Consider the following 18,539-nt stretch of genomic DNA (forward strand, 5'->3'; position numbering starts at 1 on the left):
TTTGGAAAATGATGTCTCAGCCCTGTATACTGTCTTATTGATTGCCTTACTATCTGTATGTCTGTCTGTTGGTCAATCTGGTTAAATGCATCAACTTCCTGTTTAACAATAACTTATTTTGATTTTTTTAAGTTGAAAAGGACAGCAGTGTCCTCTTGACACATATTTGATCTCTAACTGCCCTGCCTTAGGTGTCAGGAAAGGTTAAAATTTTACACTTCTTTATCAGTCATTCAATCTATGTTTACATTTGGAAATTGTGTCACAAATGATTATGCATAACATTAGTTTTAAAGTTTATATAGTTATGGGTTGTAGAGATCATTGACATCTAAAGACGATATTGTTTTATATTAATTGCCCATTTGGGAGTTGTTGAACTCAGTATTTCCATATTTTATAAAGCTTAACCCAAATGTTCAATGTTTGCCTTAAGAGAAAATAAATATTTCAAGTTATATAAATAATTGTGTAATGTGACACCTATACTGTTTTTACGAAAATAAATTAAATTTTGAGGTGTTTTCGATTATCATTCTTTGTTATGGTTAACTGTTAATGTAACCTGATGTTATTTAAGCCTTATTCCCTTTGGCAGTTTTCAGCCCAATTTCAATTTAATTTTATTTTAATTGAAATCGGTAAGTTACACTTCAACATAATATGGGTAACTACCTTACACCCGTGTGAAGTACTCTAATGGATTGGATTATATTACATGGATTAACGAGTGTTGTTTCTTAAGGTGGAGATGATTGAATATATAAATGTTCACGAAGTGTCTAGTTATCAATTTATTACATCAGGAGTCACACGTCACAACACTTTCTTATTATGTTTTTTATTTAAATTGATAAATTAAATACTTCAAGTTGATGTTTCTCTATTTTATTGCTTTAGGCTTTTAAAAAAGAAATATATATTTGTATACACTCTACAAATTAATAAATGTGTACTTAAAAAATGGTAGCAAAATTAATTGTCAATATTTAGATAATGAGCTAAAGGTTGATGGGTACAAGACAGTATTGTGGTTTTAACCTCTAAGTAAAATGCACCATATTATTTGTCAAGTTGGAACATTTTGGTTAAAAAACATGGTTAAGTTTATTTATTTTTGTATAAAGACATGGTATTATTCTGATGGTACTAGGTACACAGTTTAAATTTTGTGACATTGTCTCCTGGGAACATCATAAATGGGACAGGAGTGCATTATGTTGAGAATTGTCCCTTGATATGTAAATACAATGTAAAATTTTGCCTTTGTTATGCCACAGCAACAAATTAGAGGACACAATTGGGTTTTGAGTCTGAATCAATCTGTCACACTTTGTTTCTAGGATGGTTAAATCCTAAAATAGGGAAAATCCCATCAGTTTCCAAACTTTTTTGGGATAAAGAGATATCCAACCTAATGATTGATTCATATTCACCTCAATAACCTCTATAGTCTATATCATAGCAACAAATATAATTAATATTCAGTGCAGAGGACAAAAACATGCATATATATAACTAGAAAATATCTAAGTTAGTATCTTCTGACACCGGTAATTATAAATTTAATAGGTATTAAATACAGTATTGTTTACACTATCCCACATCAAAGAAAATTTGTCCTTATTTTTTGTCTATATCTTTGATCAAACATACAATTTATTGTGGGAGGATTTGATTGTAGTTTTAAGTGTAATGTCTGTATGGTACATGAACTTAATTGTGCAATGGAGACTCAGTTTGTTTAGGATTTAATCTAGTCAAAAATTTATGGGCTTGGTTGATGTAACTCTGTGGCAAAAATCTTTGGGTATGATTTCCAAATATTGGACAGATTTTTTAAAAATATGATGGGATTTGATACATGTTCATTTTCACTTCATGTATGGTAATGTTCAGAAAACTCTGTATATGTGTCTCTATTTATATACATGTATTGCTTAGATATATTATAATTGGCATGAAGGCAAGAGGGGGGCTTTTAGAATATAAACATTACCACTTTATATTTGTATATAAAGTGAAAACTATATCATTGTCCTATGATACTTTGTTCCTTGAAAAGTGATAAAAGTTGCTCCTTCACAAAATATTTTTTTCTGAATCTCTGTAATATTTATATATGTTTCTTTGTCTCTTACCAACATGATATCTGTGACTTTCTTAGTGCAAATACTAAAAGGAGAATGTCTATGGTACATATTTTCTTTAATGTAAACAAGATTAATATTCAGCCATTGTTTCCTATAATCAGGGGTTGATGTTCTTCCAAGTGTCTGATGCAATGTTTATAATAACAAAATACAATAGAAAAATTTCCCATATTTGAAATTCAGATGATTTGAGTTTATGATAATAGATATCAAATGATCAAGATCATAGTAAAATGACAACAATTTATGTAATACAATGATAGATTAGCCTGACAATTATTACATATTGGTGGTCCTTGATGGCTAATTAATGCCATATCATCCCTCGCAGATCTGTGATGTTTATTGTATAAAATTACAATAAATTGAACAGATGAAATTCCATGCTAATTAATTCTAATTTATTGATGCATATGTTTTATGTCTTGGTGCTAGGTTTAAGATTTTTTTCATTTTTTCTTATTGTTCTGATACCTACACAATTTTTACATGGATTGTCAATAATTACAAATTTTCTGTTGTTATGAATCACTTCAAGGACATTTTATGGGGAATCGTTATTAACCATATTTTGTTCCGAGAAATGTTTAAGTTAAGTTTAGACAGATAAAGCAGATACCGGTACATGTACTACAGGTGTCCATGATGTTGGACAGAAAAGTCAGATACTGGTACATGTACTACAGGTGTCCATGATGTTGGACAGATAAGTCAGATACCGGTATATGTACTACAGGTATCCATGATGTTGGACAGATAAGGCAGATACCGGTACATGTACTACAGGTGTCCATGATGTTGGACAGATAAGGCAGATACCGGTACATGTACTACAGGTGTCCATGATGTTGGACAGATAAGTCAGATACCGGTATATGTACTACAGGTATCCATGATGTTGGACAGATAAGTCAGATACCGGTACATGTACTACAGGTGTTCATGATGTTGGACAGATAAGGCAGATACCAGTACATGTACTACAGGTGTCCATGATGTTGGACAGATAAGGCAGATACTGGTACATGTACTACAGGTGTCCATGATGTTGGACAGATAAGGCAGATACCAGTACATGTACTACAGGTGTCCATGATGTTGGACAGATAAGTCAGATACCAGTACATGTACTACAGGTATCCATGATGTTGGACAGATAAGTCAGATACCGGTACATGTACTACAGGTGTTCATGATGTTGGACAGATAAGGCAGATACCGGTACATGTACTACAGGTGTCCATGATGTTGGAAAATCAATATCTTTATTCTTTCTTTACTTTTGTTTTAGCAGAATACCCACTTTCTTTATTTTGAAAATAAATGTCTATTGAAAAAGACTTTAATTCAATTCAGAGGTCATATTAGCTAGTCATAATATGGACTGAAATGCTTTAAAACTACACAATTTTATATACTCTTACTTAATGCTACAGAATATTTCTTTTTCACATTAATGTTAAAATTTAAATTTAACCCTTTTAATACTAGCTTCCATTTTCACACAACAAGAGCATTTACTAACAAAAAGAGAAATATTTTAAGTAGGTACAGTACATGTGTGTCAGGACTGCAATAAAAGTACTCATTTTTTTTTTTTATAATATCGTCTTTTGTAAGGGGTAGGATGTATCATCTGTTGTTCACACTTTGCAGATTTGCTCAAATTTTCATAAATACTTAATAAATAAATAGATAATTGATCATCTCTACTGATATGAGACTCAGTGCATTTCTACTTTCCGATATTATGTTTTTCAGTTATGGGACTTTCAATCATGCAAGTTTGGGCCATCACCGGTTTTCTGAATAATTTACTCATAAATGCTAATCCAGCAATTTCCATGAAACCATGTAAAATTGTTATTTTTTATTTCTTTAAGCAATCTGTTAATTGTAATACATTTTGGAGTTAAGATTTTTTAGTTGTTAGACTTAATTCATACAAAAATTGGAGATTTCCCACTTATGAACTATAATTCAAAATTCTAGAAATTTCTATGAAACTTTGGTTGCTTGTTTAATTTTAGTGTTGATTTAAGCTCCCTTTTGATTTTTATATGCGCTTTTTTTTTTTTTTTTTTTGGGGGGGGGGGGAACAGTCTATTTGATCAGTTCTCTCAACCAACATTAGTCAATCATAAATATTCCTTTCTAGCTTAAAGGGGATTGGTTTATCAAACACTGATGGCACAGCCATTTATCAAGATCAATACAATGGAATATTGTATCTTAATTGCTTGTGTATGTATTACTGCAGGTAAAAAAGATTTATAAAATACTATAAAACTATAAAGTACTCTTGGTATGCTTTATAAACACTATGACTGAGACAACTTTAAAAGGACATTTACCATTGTCTGTGAGGCCGATTACATTACAAGATGTAAAGGTTGCAGATAAGCACACTTTTAATGACAAGTTCACTTGAAAGGTCATCAAAAATTTGTACAAATATAGTAAATATCAGCAAATAAAAAGAATACCTCTTGCTGATCCCCAATTATCTCTTTTTTAAATAGATAGAATACACCTGATTGAAGTCTAGGTAAATATTAGGATTGAGATTCTAGACTTTTATCTGATTAGTTTTATTTATTCAAAAAAATATCATAGCAAACAAAGGTGGTTTGGTTAAAAGTTCATCAACTTTTGACTATTGTATGAAGTGTCATAAGTGTTGTTTCAATTTTAATTTTATGGGCTTAAAAGTAATTAGCAGGACAGTATCACAAAATTAAAGCCTCATTAGCTATACTTTGACCTAACTTTGGAAACGTTCTTCTACAAAGACCTTTTTGCATTCTCTATTATGTGTGAAGGATCAGTTATGGTTAAGGCTTTTTAGACCCAAGGACTCCTGTACTTTTAGTTGGTTTCTAGTTAGATTAGAAAATATGTTTTTAAAAGGAATATTCCAGTATATTTGTATTTTTTAACTTCTTCACAAATAAGTTTGAATGCATAAACCCAAAGTTCAAGGATTTCTCTGGTAATTAATGCCTATAGTTGTTGAGGAAATGTTCATGAATTTAGCACCCCAGAATTTTTTAGATCAAAATTAAATTATAGACTGTAATGTTACAAGTGCCTATCAGGTGCATCAGTGATTGATCACCAAGAGAACATAAATCTCTTTTTTATTGAATGTGTACTTTAGCACTTGATAAAGTTAGCACTTTCCATTCAGGCCTGCTTTTTGTAGGATCAATGGAAAAAGTCTAAATTAAGGAGTGGCCTGGACTAATGGATAGGATTTCTTCTTCGAACAAATGCATTTAGTGAAAGAAATTTTTGTATACATATATACATTGTAATTACATTTGGTTACCAGTACATTGAGCTGATGATATAAAAAAGTCCTGAATTATTTAAAGGCTACATATCGCTGTACCATCTATTGATGCATGTCTTTTGTCTCAGTCGGGCATCAAATAGAGATCAGGGATGGAATAAGACATGGCTTTTCTGGCTGTGTTGCCTTACTCAAAATGAATAAAGCATGGGTTGAAACAGTAAAATATACAAATTGGATTAAGGAAACATTGAATTAGAAATACATTTACATAGACGTGCATAGGCAGGCAGTTCAAAATACACATGAATTGCTTTCCAAAAATTGTTAGCACTTTTCTTATCTATAAATCTTTGCTCTGCCCTCAATCATGAATGTACAGTTCTTCTAGATAGAAAAGTGTTATTAATTCTTCTCTATGATTTGGTCATTTTATCTCTTTCTTGGATGAACTAGTTATATAAAAAATAACTGTTGTGATAAGTTGTTTTCTCATTGTAACACATTGTTCATAAATTCTGATTGGATTCAAAGTGACATGGTGGAATTTCTTACAATGTTTCGTATAACATTTGGTGACATCATAGACGTACAATGGCTAAAATTTCTGTCACGGAAAATCAGCCAAATATTTCAGAGAAATCACAGAGAAAACGTTTTAAAACTGATGAAAAATATCAACTTGCATAACTTAATTTGAACACCATAAATTTGCCATGGCTTGTTTGTTATGATTTTGAAATTTAATAACATGACTTAATATTTTTTTATATTCTACTTTCATTCTTTATGAAACCTTTCATTGTATATTCTTTATGAAACCTTTCTATAACCTTGGTTCCCTTGATTACTCTTTCATTGTATTTTTGGATCACCTGAAATATTTTTTGACTAAGAATGTTATTAACTCTATGTACAGGGTAGTTTAGATTTTGTTTCACTATTATTATCATTCTGTTCCAATCCATAAGGACAGTTTAGAAATTTGCCTATTCCAAAAGGGGAAAAAAAGAAGGTAGAAAAGTTGGCCTGTCTTGTGTAAAGACTGAAAGCAATATCAATCGGATATTAAATAAATTACATGTACAACCACTTCAGTAAAGAACTGGTTATACTCAAGGTGCACCTTTATTCTTATGAATGAAATCTTGACGGAGATTACATAACTTTGATCGGGAAATTTGAAAAGATTTGCATATGATTATGCAAATGATCGACCTTCTTCTGAAAATATAGTTGTTTGTCTTGTCATTCATAAAAAATTTAGGGTTGTTTTATTGTTGAAAAACCAAAATTAAAATGAGCTCAATGGTAGAATTTATCTGCTTCTGTTGAATTAATGAGCTGTCTGTCTACCTGTTTCTACCAGATTTGATGAATTTTTATAAGAATCAGCCAATTAGTGTCCTGCAAGGTATTGATTTATTTACTACTATAGAGTATTTATTTATGATCTCTTCTGTTTTGTAGTTTTTAATTTTTTTTTATAATCTCTTAATTTTTTTTGCTATGCAAGTTCTATAATTTTAGGCAGAGTTACAAAGTTATTGTTTTAATATTATATTATAGCTACATGATAAGAATTAGTTGTCTAGACAAAATGAACTACAGCTGAACCGAATAGTAATGGAGGTCCAAAAAATGGGGTCTACTTTAACATGAGTCATTTTGGAATTTATCTGTTAGCTTAAAAATCCAATAGCTACAAATAGATTATAATGATTAGAGCCAGGTTTATGAGTTTTTTTTACCCTGTGAGAGAAGTTTTAATTAATATAGACTTAGTCAATATTGTTTGTAGGATTAGAAGAATTTCAGATTGTCTACCCAGTCATCTGAACCCCATACCTGTATTATCTTACATGCATTACTTAAGCAAACAGTACATGTCAGGTATTAACACAACAAAAATGTCATCTAGCTAATATAGGCTATGCCAAGTCTTATGTCTATCAAATCAGTTGTCAAATTTCTTCTCTTTTTGTTTTCTTTGCTCTTATCATGACAAGCAAGGTGAAAAAAGTGGGAAAATACCCAATTTAGCTCAGCTGCCTTTGGTGTGACTTATTTTTCCCCAAGTTTATTTAGTTGTGCAGTAGAGTTATTTCCCCTTATGCTTTTGTTTTTTGAATGTATAGACTATAGATATGGTGTGTCTGTTTAGTATTTCTGAATGACCTGCAGGTAATGAATTTAATGCCTACTTCAAATTTATTTCATCATTTCAGTCATCTTGTTTTTTAAATACTTACATTTTGTAGGTAACTAAAATTGTTGGAGAACAAATTGATAAATTGTCCAAATTTGATTCTTTCCCTTATATTTTATTTATACCACCCAATGTGTAGACATCTTGAAGAATGCCAGTCTATCTAAAATGTATATTGAAAATGTACCATGTAATGATAACTTGCATTATCCTGACATCAACTTCGATTATTGTCAAGTAGTGAATAAGTCAGAAATTTGATAAATCATTCCATATAATTGCAAGTATTTGTCAAACATTTCATACAAAAATGTCAACTATATAAGAAATATTTATGCAATAACAAGAAAGTAGTTGTTTAGAACTATTAACTATAATATAGACCTCTCAAGTTTAATTGTACAGTTTGAACAATTTTAATTATGTGCTTTCAGTACAGGATTAAAAAGACATTTAATAATAATTGATTGTTGATGGTTGACATTTTTTCCAGTCCGTGGGGGTACGTTGGACTCCTTGCACTATCACTCAGTGTGGGTAAATTATATTATTGTTAGAAAAATATCCAATTGATTTTGTTTTGATAAGATTTTATATTTAATTTTCAAAAATCTTTATCACATATTTTTGTATTAATACATCCAATATCTGCATATAACCATTGTAAGATAATCAAATACCAGTCCCTGTGAAAATCAGGCACTGGGTGAAGCATGGTATCAAAATAACCTACTACTTTGAATGTGTAATTTGATTATTTGCACCAGCAGCAGGCATAGATTTAGGATTCTAGTTCTGCAGTTTCTTTGCCATGTTTCGCTCAGCATTTTATTCTATTGGCACCCCCCTAACCTGAATCCTTGATCCACCTCTGATTAGAATCAAGGAATAAAGACAAGATTTTCTGCATTGTTTGGGGACATAAATTATCATGTCATTGAAATGCACAGGCAAATAAATATTTTTTGGAGCATATAACTCTGTCAAAAAACCTCAAACTTCAAACAGCCTGATGCAAATTCTAAACATTACCAGTGATGTAGGGAATAAGTGGACATTTCAAATAGAAAAGAAAGTATTTTGTTAGATTAGATGGAAATGCTTCAGATTTTCTGATTTCCTGATTCTTACAAAGGTTTATATGTAAGATTTCAAAGGTTTAAGGAGGTAGACCTAGGGTAAGGGACACAACCCTTAAAAATTACTGGAATGTTTGTATTCAGTATTTTACATCAATGTCATGTAAGCATCTATGTAACTTGGGTTGATTTTATTCTGCTTCAAATGAAAGCTTGAAAGACTGATGAAATTGATTATGATACAAACATATCGCTGATTTCAAGAGTTAAGTCCCTTACCCTAGGTCTACCGCCTTAAACAATAATTTTTGTATAAGGAATTATTTCACTGATGTGTTAAAATATACATAAAAAATTCTGCACCTTAATACATGTACATGTATTCATTTTTGAGATTCTGTGATACCTGTTCCAAGTCAACATCCCAAGGTTACAAAATCTGCATAGAAACCGCAATGATAGGAATAATAAATAAATGTTAGGTTTGTGGAACCCTGATTCTGAGTTAGATTTATCCATCTCTAATGTTATGTGGCTTTATAGATCTAAATTTTTAAAAAGAAGTCCTGTTAACTTAATAAAACACAATGACCACAAAAGGTTGTGTCACCCATGTCATCCCTGTCAGTGTGGCTAATTTAGAAATGTTTAAATTGTTCACTTTCTTTATATCAAATAAAACTTGAATTTTGACATGAACAGTTTGGTAGTTCAGATGCAGTTTGTGCAATATATTTTATGACATTTACATCAATGTATATAATAAAACATCAATATTTGTCAAATTAACACAATACCATTTGGTGGAAGACTCGGTCAACTTGCAAGACTTATATTTCACTTTTTATGTTTTTCATTTAATTTTATTTCATTCCATAACTTAAACATTAAATTGACGTGAAATTAGATGGTTTTTGAAGTTTATAACAGTGAAGGCAGACTAGAATCGATTATTATAATAGATAAAACGTGTAATAATCAAGGCCAACCTGACAAAATTATCTGCAATCTTTTCTTGGCCTACCATAACAACTTGGTAGTTAGGTAAGGGAATAATTTTTCTTATCACTGACATTTGACCCATCCAGAACAAGCATCTCCTGAAATTAATGGAAAATGTCATAAAAAATTTTGTCAACTTTGATAGTGGCATTTAATTCTAATAGTGTTGAGCCAGTTTTTCTGGGAATGTTTGGAATGGAAAATGAACAATGTATTATTTTTTGGCCTAATGGTCTGTGCCATGGCCTTCACATGATAGATCAGAATGTACCATACAATTAGATATAATACATTCTCTGAATGATTAGATGTCACAATATGTCATTCTATTAATTAATTTTAATAATTATGCATATTAACATTTGAGGCATGTTTTTAGAACCATATGGTTGTTGATGGAGGTACATTACTATTTTTTTCCTTTTGAGATGCCATATGATTGTTGTGCATGATGGAAAGGGTACTTATTCTGAATTAAAAAATGAGAAAGGCAAACATTTGTTGATAATGTAATTCTGAAATGTGAAAATAATAATTTACATCACATGAAGACAAAGTGTCAAGTCAGAAAAGGTTTGGTTCTTGTATTATACAATAATGTACTATTCTTTTTTTGTAGGTCACCTTCGCTGAAAGGGACATTTTCAACATGGCAGAGAATATCCCAGTTATTCGACAGATCGACAGACAACTTTTGAATTGTGGGATATGTTTAGAAAGGTACAAAAAACCCAAGGTTTTACCGTGTCTTCATACATTCTGCTCCAACTGTTTATCAGATTACATACCCCCTGAAAGTCTGTCTGTCACTTGTCCAATTTGTCGCCAACAGTCAATTCTTCCATTAGAGGGAGTAAGTGCATTACAAACAAACTTTTTCATAACAAATCTGATGGAGGTTGTGGATCAGCCTAACATTTGTCGGACCTGTAGTGGACAGCCAGCTCGTCCAGTCTCAAAGTGTATGGACTGCAATGAATATCTCTGTGATAATTGTACTATGACTCACCAAGCCTTAGAGCAAACACAGGAGCACAATGTTGTTTCGTTACATGAAATTTCTGGAATGAGTGATAGCCTGGAGGAGACAACTCTAGTGTGCCCCAGTCACGATGGGAATCAGTTGCAATACTTTTGCTGTGCTTGTGAAACTGCAATGTGTGAGAACTGCACTGCTGTGGAACATATGGGGCACAAAATGATCCCATTAGAAGACGCAGTTCAAGAACATAAAATTCTTCTACAAAGTCTGATACTAGGTGCTAGAGAACAAGTCCCATGTCTTGAGTCTTCAATTAGTCTTGTATCTGAGGTTTCTGAATCTTTGCAAAATAACAATAAAGAAGCTGAAGCTAGAGTTAACCAAACTTTCAATGATTTAGTGAGTGTAATTAATGAAAGGAAAACAGCACTTCTGGCTGAACTTCAGACAATATATGATCACAAGTGTCAAATTTTACAAACACAGAAAGACACACTGCAAAACATTTTAACTAGAATAAATAACTGTTGTGATTTCACGGAAGAAAAATTAAAAGGTGGAAATGAAACTGAAATCCTATTGATGAAAACCGAAATGTCTGAAAAACTACAAGAATTAGGTGCAATAAAACTACAGTATCAACCTGAGGAAAATCCATGTTTAATCTATGACACGTCAAATCTTTCCAACCTACATAGATCTATTCAAAAAGTAGGTTGTATCCAAAGTAACAGTGCAATAGCTTTTGAAACCACAGCAACTGGTGAAGGTCTAAAACTATCTTACATTGGAAGACCTTCTGTTGCTACAGTAACAACAAAAGACAGAAAAGGGGAGTTAATCAAAATGGGTTATGCTACCCTCAGTGCAGAGGTAAAAAATGATAATGGTGACTCGGTGACTCCCACATTTACTGACAATCACAATGGTACTTATGAACTGTCATATTCATTAACAAAGGAAGGAACTTATAAACTTGAGATTAAATTGTATAATCAGCACATTAGAGGGTCACCTTTCAAGGTCAAATGTATACCAGGAGGGGAGGAGTTGGATCACCTAGGAAGTACCTCAAAAATACCAAGAACAGCTGTCAAACAAAAGGGCACAAAACGACCTTCAAGCTCAAGGTCACATGGATCTAATAGACGTAGCAATCCTATTGAAGATGATTTGTTGATGAGAGTCGGCACTAAGGGAAGAAATAAGGGTGAATTCACTAATCCACAAGGAGTTTGGGCTGTCAATGGTAAAATTGTTGTTGCCGATAGCAACAATCAAACGGTTCAAGTGTTTAACTCTGTTGGTGAATGCAAAGTAAGATTCGGTGCTCCAGGTAGGATAGCAGGAAAGTTACAAAGACCAACTGGTGTATGTACCACTGTAAATGGCAATTACCTTGTAGCAGACTATGACAACAAATGGATTAGTGTGTTTTCTCCAGATGGAAAATACATTAACAAAATTGGTACTGGAAAATTACTTGGTCCAAAAGGTGTAGCAGTTGACAAAAATGGTCATATTATAGTAGTAGATAATAAAGGAAGTTGTGTATTCATTTTTCAATCAAATGGGAAACTCTTGTCAAAGTTTGGTAACCGTGGTAACCGTGACTGGCAGTTTGCTGGGCCACATTTTGTAGCAATAAATGCAAACAATGACATTATAGTCTCAGACTTTCACAATCATTGTGTTAAGGTGTTTGATAGTGAAGGCAACTTCCTTTTTAGTTTTGGATCAAATGGAGAAGGCAATGGACAGTTTAATGCCCCTACAGGAGTAGCTGTGGATCAACTGGGCAATATACTAGTAGCTGACTGGGGAAACTCCAGAATTCAGGTATGGATTCTATTTTTTTTTATAGTATTTTACAGGTTTGAAAAATTGTTTGATCTTTTCACAAGTTATCATTTAGAAAGCACAGGTTGGGAATTGACAAACAGACAGACGGACAGACAGACATGAATCTGCACTTGAAAAACATGGTATCACATAAGGCCTCCCCACAAAGTGTTCGAGGGTATAGATTCTCAAATTTAGCTATCGGTTTTATTGCTCATATATAAACATAAAGTTTATACCCTTGCTTAGAAGGAGAGTGGGAAACTGTTGTAACCTTGCCTGTCTGTAATAATTATCTGTTGCATTTTCCAAGCAACTACTCTTCACAGCGGCTTGAAATATAACCACATTCTTCCAGTAGGTATGCTGTATGGTGGGATCTATTTTTAGAAATATTAAACAACAACTTCATTTTTTCTGAAGACTTTCTTTATTTTCTTTATATCATGATTGAAAGCAGGGGTATCACTTGTGAGCCATTGCTGACGGATTTCTGGTATCACTTGTGAGCCATTGCTGATGAATTTCTTGTATCACTTGTGAGCCATTGCTCATATATTTCTTGTTTGTCCAACTACAGGTTGAGTTGATTGTTTCAAGTATTTTTTCCTTATGTTATTGAGGAGTTATTTGTTTGTTTCACCATGGAAACTGGCTTACTACAAAGGATAAATACCTGCACTGTAGAAAACATATGATAAACTGTAAACATGTGATTGCAGGTTTACATGAAACAAGTTACAACAGATGTAGTATAATTTCTTTTTAATGTATTTTTGTGACATATGTTATCTAATTTAAAATTGAACACTTAATACATTGATTTTCATACAGCCTGGTAAATTAATGGTGTTTATATGCATCAATATTGTAGTCAACCATATGATAGATCATTACTAAATTGACAAATATTTTAGGCATAGTATTATATTGCCATACATGTACTTTCAATTTTTATTTAAAGAAAAATATATTTAGCTGAATTGTTTTGTGTGAAAATTTTTTTTAAAAAGAAAGTGTTGTCATTTTGGCTATTTATGCAATATTGTCATTTGTTGCTTTTAATTTACTTGTGAATGTTCTTACATTTATCTAATACTACATGTATTTGCAGTTGTTTACAAATTTTTCTCTCAAGATGCCTTAAAATGATGTTTGGTGTAATGTGATGCATGTACTACTGGTACCATAAATCTCCTGCTTGACACTTAAAGTTATTCTGTTTTTTTTCCAGGTATTTGATAGTAATGGTTCCTTTCTAACCTTTGTGAATACTTCAGCAGACCCACTGTATGGACCCCAGGGACTTACAGTAACACCAGAGGGACTTGTAGTTGTGGGAGATTCTGGCAATCATTGCTTTAAAGTGTATAAGTATCTACAGTGACAAACTTTGACTCAACCCTGATGATGCAGAGAATGGCTTCTTCATTTGACATACATTTATTTGAATGTTGTGAACAAATGTATTTTTGACTCTTTTCTTGAATGAATGTGTCTTATGTTAAAATCAATGCCTCAGTACATGTAAACATTGTAGGTCTTTTTAATTAGTCCCAGAAATGTATTTATATTGAACTAATTTCAAACTTCTTCTTTTCAAAATAGGATTTAGGTTACAGACCACCAATTCAACCAATGAGCATTTGGAACGTACGCAAAAATAGTCCTACGCAGAAATTACCCCTGTTCCTCATAGTGCTGTGAAAAAAGTTCTCATCTTATTTAAAAAATTTAAACAGTTTCTGAAAGGAAAAACATTTCTGTACATTTTATAGGTGCATTTTGCTTCTTGTGATGTGAAGCCTAATCTCCATAATGATTTTTAAATATACCCCTATCTTGTGAAAACACTGGGATTTCCCATGCTATTTATAGACCCTTCACTTCCGGTGACCAGTACTGCACTGCAAGTCTGCTAACCCCACATGCCATTCTGAGGATTGTGAGCTGACATATGTAGAATCATGCTGATATATAGTCATCTGCAGGTTAAAGTTAAGGTAAAGTCCAGAGAAGCCATTGAATATTGTGAAATTAGCATAGAAGCCTATGGTAAGTGGAATTAGTGGTTTTTAGCCTTAAAATGTCATATTGTAATCACTGGTTTTTGATATTTTAAGTGATTTATAGAACTACAGGTTTGAAGTCAAGACCAGCAGTCCTTTTGACAAACAGTTTTAAGTACAAAATTAGTCATAAGTTATGGCATTGTAATATATCACTTACCACTAATTGTACACTTCTAATTTTTGTGAAATGGACCACTCGATAGTACTTACCACAAGGTAATACTGGTATTATTTTTCCAGAACTTCCAACTTTATGTTATTCTTTTTATTTGAAGAAGTACAGACATCCAAACATTACAATGTCCTTGGCAATGGCCCATATTTTTTTTAACAGTGCAAGCAGCCTGAGATAGTACATTCTTCAGTTGTTTATAAAACAATATTCAATCAAGAACTGGATTTGATCAGTTCATTTTATCAGTGAGAAATGAAAATAAACATCTAATAAGCATCTTTTTTTTTCTGTGTACAATACCTTATCTTAGATAGGGAACTTGCCTGATTTTATGAAGTGGTCTGTTAAAAGGGAGATTACTCAATATTTAATTCTTGTCAATTGTATGTGACAAGAAGTAGATCACTATTTTTTTCAATAAAGACTTTTATGCTTCTTTATTAAGTCAGTGAAACTATAAATAAACGTTGTGATTGTTGTAAATATATTCCAAAAGATTCATTTTTTTCAAATATGACCCGTAAAGGTTATTCTTGTCTAAAGTTTAAGGAAGAATGAGAAGTTTGATTTTTCATTTAAATGGCAAAGTAAATATAGTGCTCCAATATCTCATAATCTTGAGATAGTATTGTCTTAAAATGTAGTTAAAAATCATAAAGATTGTTAATGAGGGCTCCTAACTTTAAACATGCAGTTATACATACATTACTGCTTCTAACTGCAAATTATGTGCCTTTTATAGTGCTACTTTATGGATAGTTTATTGAATATTTGTAGTTTCCCCCTGAAACTTGTTAACTGAATGCTGAAAGAATTCATACTTCCATTACATTGGGTGTCTCCATCAGTCCGTCAAATTTACTTACTTCTTCCTCAGTTTTGACATGGTGACTTGACTAGTACAATATTACCCATTTCAAGATTTCCAGAACATCACCCTTCAGTTTCTTGATTCTTATAGATGAGGGGTCAGGATATGCTTAACACAATCTCTCTTGTTCAGTAGCTTCCCTTCAGGGGTATACAAGTCAATCTTATTTGTGATTACAAAAAAATTTAAGTCCAAGCATAGGGAAACTGTTAATGTCTTCGTACACTAGCTTTTGTACGATTCTTTTTTTGTCTTGATTACTGTTTTCTGTATGGAAACATTGACAGGATTTTTAGGGCATTACTTCCTTTAATAAAGGCATGTACAAAGAAATTTGTGACATGAACATGTATTTCCTCTTCACTTTTCATACTTTATGTATTTCCATGATTATATTGTGATCTTGGAAAGGATCTTGTGGTTTTCCAAAAAATCTCAAATGCTTATACCACAATTTACCATTAAAATTATCCTAACTTGTTCTATATTGACACTTAAAGGGGAGTAACTCTGATTGAATATCAATGAATGGTTGAAAAAAATTGTTAAGTTTAAAATTTGTACTGTTCAAATCTTCCTCTGCCACTTCCTGTGATTGCCTGATACTCAGTGCTATGTATATAGATATGAATGGGGCCAAATTGAAATGCATTCCTTGTGTATATTCTTGTTGAGTGCTAAGGTAAATAAATATATAAGAATGTATGCATGCATTTTACTGTATGAGCATTTTATTATCATTTTTGTTGATTTTACTAAAAGTCTTAAGTAAAATGTTGATTGTAAGTAATGACATCACAATGATATTTATTATTTTGATGTCACAGCTTGCAACTAACTGTTCACTGACCTCTTTTTGTGAGTTATTTTTTATATCCATCCAAGTGAATCAGTGAACTGATTGTACAAAATCATAAATTTACATCCATAGATGAATGAGTTGTTTAATACTTGCATTCCACTTACATTTTATGACTATTTATACAATGTTGTTTTTGTGTTTATTTATTGATAAGTTTGTTTTATTTATTATTGTCAGTGTTGCTTTATAAATAAATGTGATCATGCTTTAACTTCTCTGATGTGTAAATGTAATTAGTTTAAAGGAACACTACCATTTTATGTGTGGTAATTGTTTCCATTGTAAAAGTAAACCTAGTAGGCATGCTTCAACTATATTTTACACCATGAAATATCAAAGTTATCCATGGACCAGGTGCACTGGTAGGGTGAACATCCAAAGCTTTTTTGATATGTTCATGTCAGGAAACCATTTTGAATGAAACAGATCTGTCCTCACAGTAAAAATTGACAAACCATATTGGTTAATAAGCTCATGGTTTGGCCATAGAACTTTGAATCCTTGGATTATTGACAGTTAACTTGCTTAATGCCTATTTGTTTGGAGTTCCAATGGGAATCATTGAGTACATGTATTTTGAAAATTTGAAATACCTGTACTCACAAAGTGCAATAAAATCTAGACCATCCACTTCTGCAAACATCCAATAATACATATCCTGCTTCATCAAGCATTCACATCTACCTGACATTATTTGTACATAATATTTCTAGATATAAATCTGAAATCCTTGAATGGTACTAGTTACACAACAGGCAAATGATTAGATGGTAAAACAAGTTTGTTTGTTTGTTTGTTTGTTGGGGTTTAACGTCCAAGCAGCAATATTTCAGCTATATTCAGATGATGAACATGAAAAGGATGATAAAATGAACATGAAATGCTGATGAAATGAAAAAAAGGATGGGACACAAGGATAATAGGGTCAACAAATTTTTATTGCCACTAGAAAAAGGGGGGATGGGTAAGGTCGGGCAATTTAGCCTCCTGTAGCGGAGCGCAAAGTTTCCTACTCCTATCAAATACCACAGCAGGGTTCTTTAACGTGTGAGGAACATGACATCTTTCCCAACACGGTGCACCACAAAACAAGAGGCTTCCAGGAGCCTGAATTGCTCACCTGGTTTTAGTTTTTCTTTCAAGGGCAATAAATTTAACAAGTTGTCCAAAAATTTTGACTCGGAAGATTTTGGTAGGATTTATCATAAGAATCATTTCAGCAATTGAAAGTTTATTTCTATCTATTATGATTTTCAAGGTATTTGCTGAAAACTAAAAAAAAACCACATCATTTTTCATCTTTCAAGGACAATAACTTTTACAAGAAGTCTCCAGACAAATTTGATCCTATAAGACTTTTGAAGGCCTTATAAAAAGGATCATTTCAGCAGTTGAAAGAGTTTGGCTAAACTATTGGTTTAAGAGATATATGCGAAAAACTACCATGTGACCCCTATGTTCTATTTTTAGTAACGGCTGCCATGTTTTTCAACGGATCAAAATTCACCACACCAGTCCTATGCAGGATACCCTAAAGAACATTCATACCAAATTTCGGTTCCAGTTGGTCAAGTAGTGTCAGAGGAGAAGATTTTTAAAAGAAATTACATTAAAAATAGCAAAAAAATGTCAAAAAGGGGCAATAACTCCAACCTGGCTTAGGTCTCACTAACCACTTCTAACGTTTCCATTACTTTACATGTTAAAAAAGTAATTTTCAAAGTCTCACTGTGAATTCCCAGGACAAATGACATCTTAAAGTTGCATACCGTTGCGAAGCTAGGAAAATGAGGCTTCCAAAATCATTATGCTAATGGTACAATGATAGTAGAAATTCTTCACAAAAATAAATAATACTGAAAATCCACATTTTTACCTGTTCTGCTAACTGACAGCATGGAGGCAAATTACTCACACATGTAAACAATATTCATACATTTTTGTAGTTAATTACATACATGATTTAAAGTACACATTCTCAGCTTCATTTTGACTAC

General features: G+C 32.2%; 1 protein-coding gene across 6 annotated transcripts in view; it reads left to right on the plus strand.

Annotated features, from left to right (window-relative positions):
* The window catches only part of LOC148604602 (tripartite motif-containing protein 2-like), a 36,133-nt gene extending 19,376 nt beyond the window's left edge, over positions 1-16,757 (plus strand). For all 6 annotated transcript variants that reach the window (XM_088549345.1, XM_088549347.1, XM_088549346.1 and 3 more), the window contains 2 exons: positions 10,358-12,559; positions 13,797-16,757. In XM_088549345.1, the coding sequence (XP_088405471.1) occupies positions 10,358-12,559; positions 13,797-13,949 (2,355 nt within the window). In that variant the 3' untranslated portion in view covers positions 13,950-16,757. The remainder of the gene's footprint in view (positions 1-10,357; positions 12,560-13,796) is intronic.
* Positions 16,758-18,539: the final 1,782 nt, after the last annotated feature.

The sequence above is a fragment of the Perna viridis genome, chromosome 10, assembly GCF_037379345.1.
Source record: "Perna viridis isolate PV_CMFRI_1.1 ecotype Kerala chromosome 10, ASM3737934v1, whole genome shotgun sequence".
NCBI lineage: Eukaryota > Metazoa > Mollusca > Bivalvia > Mytilida > Mytilidae > Perna > Perna viridis.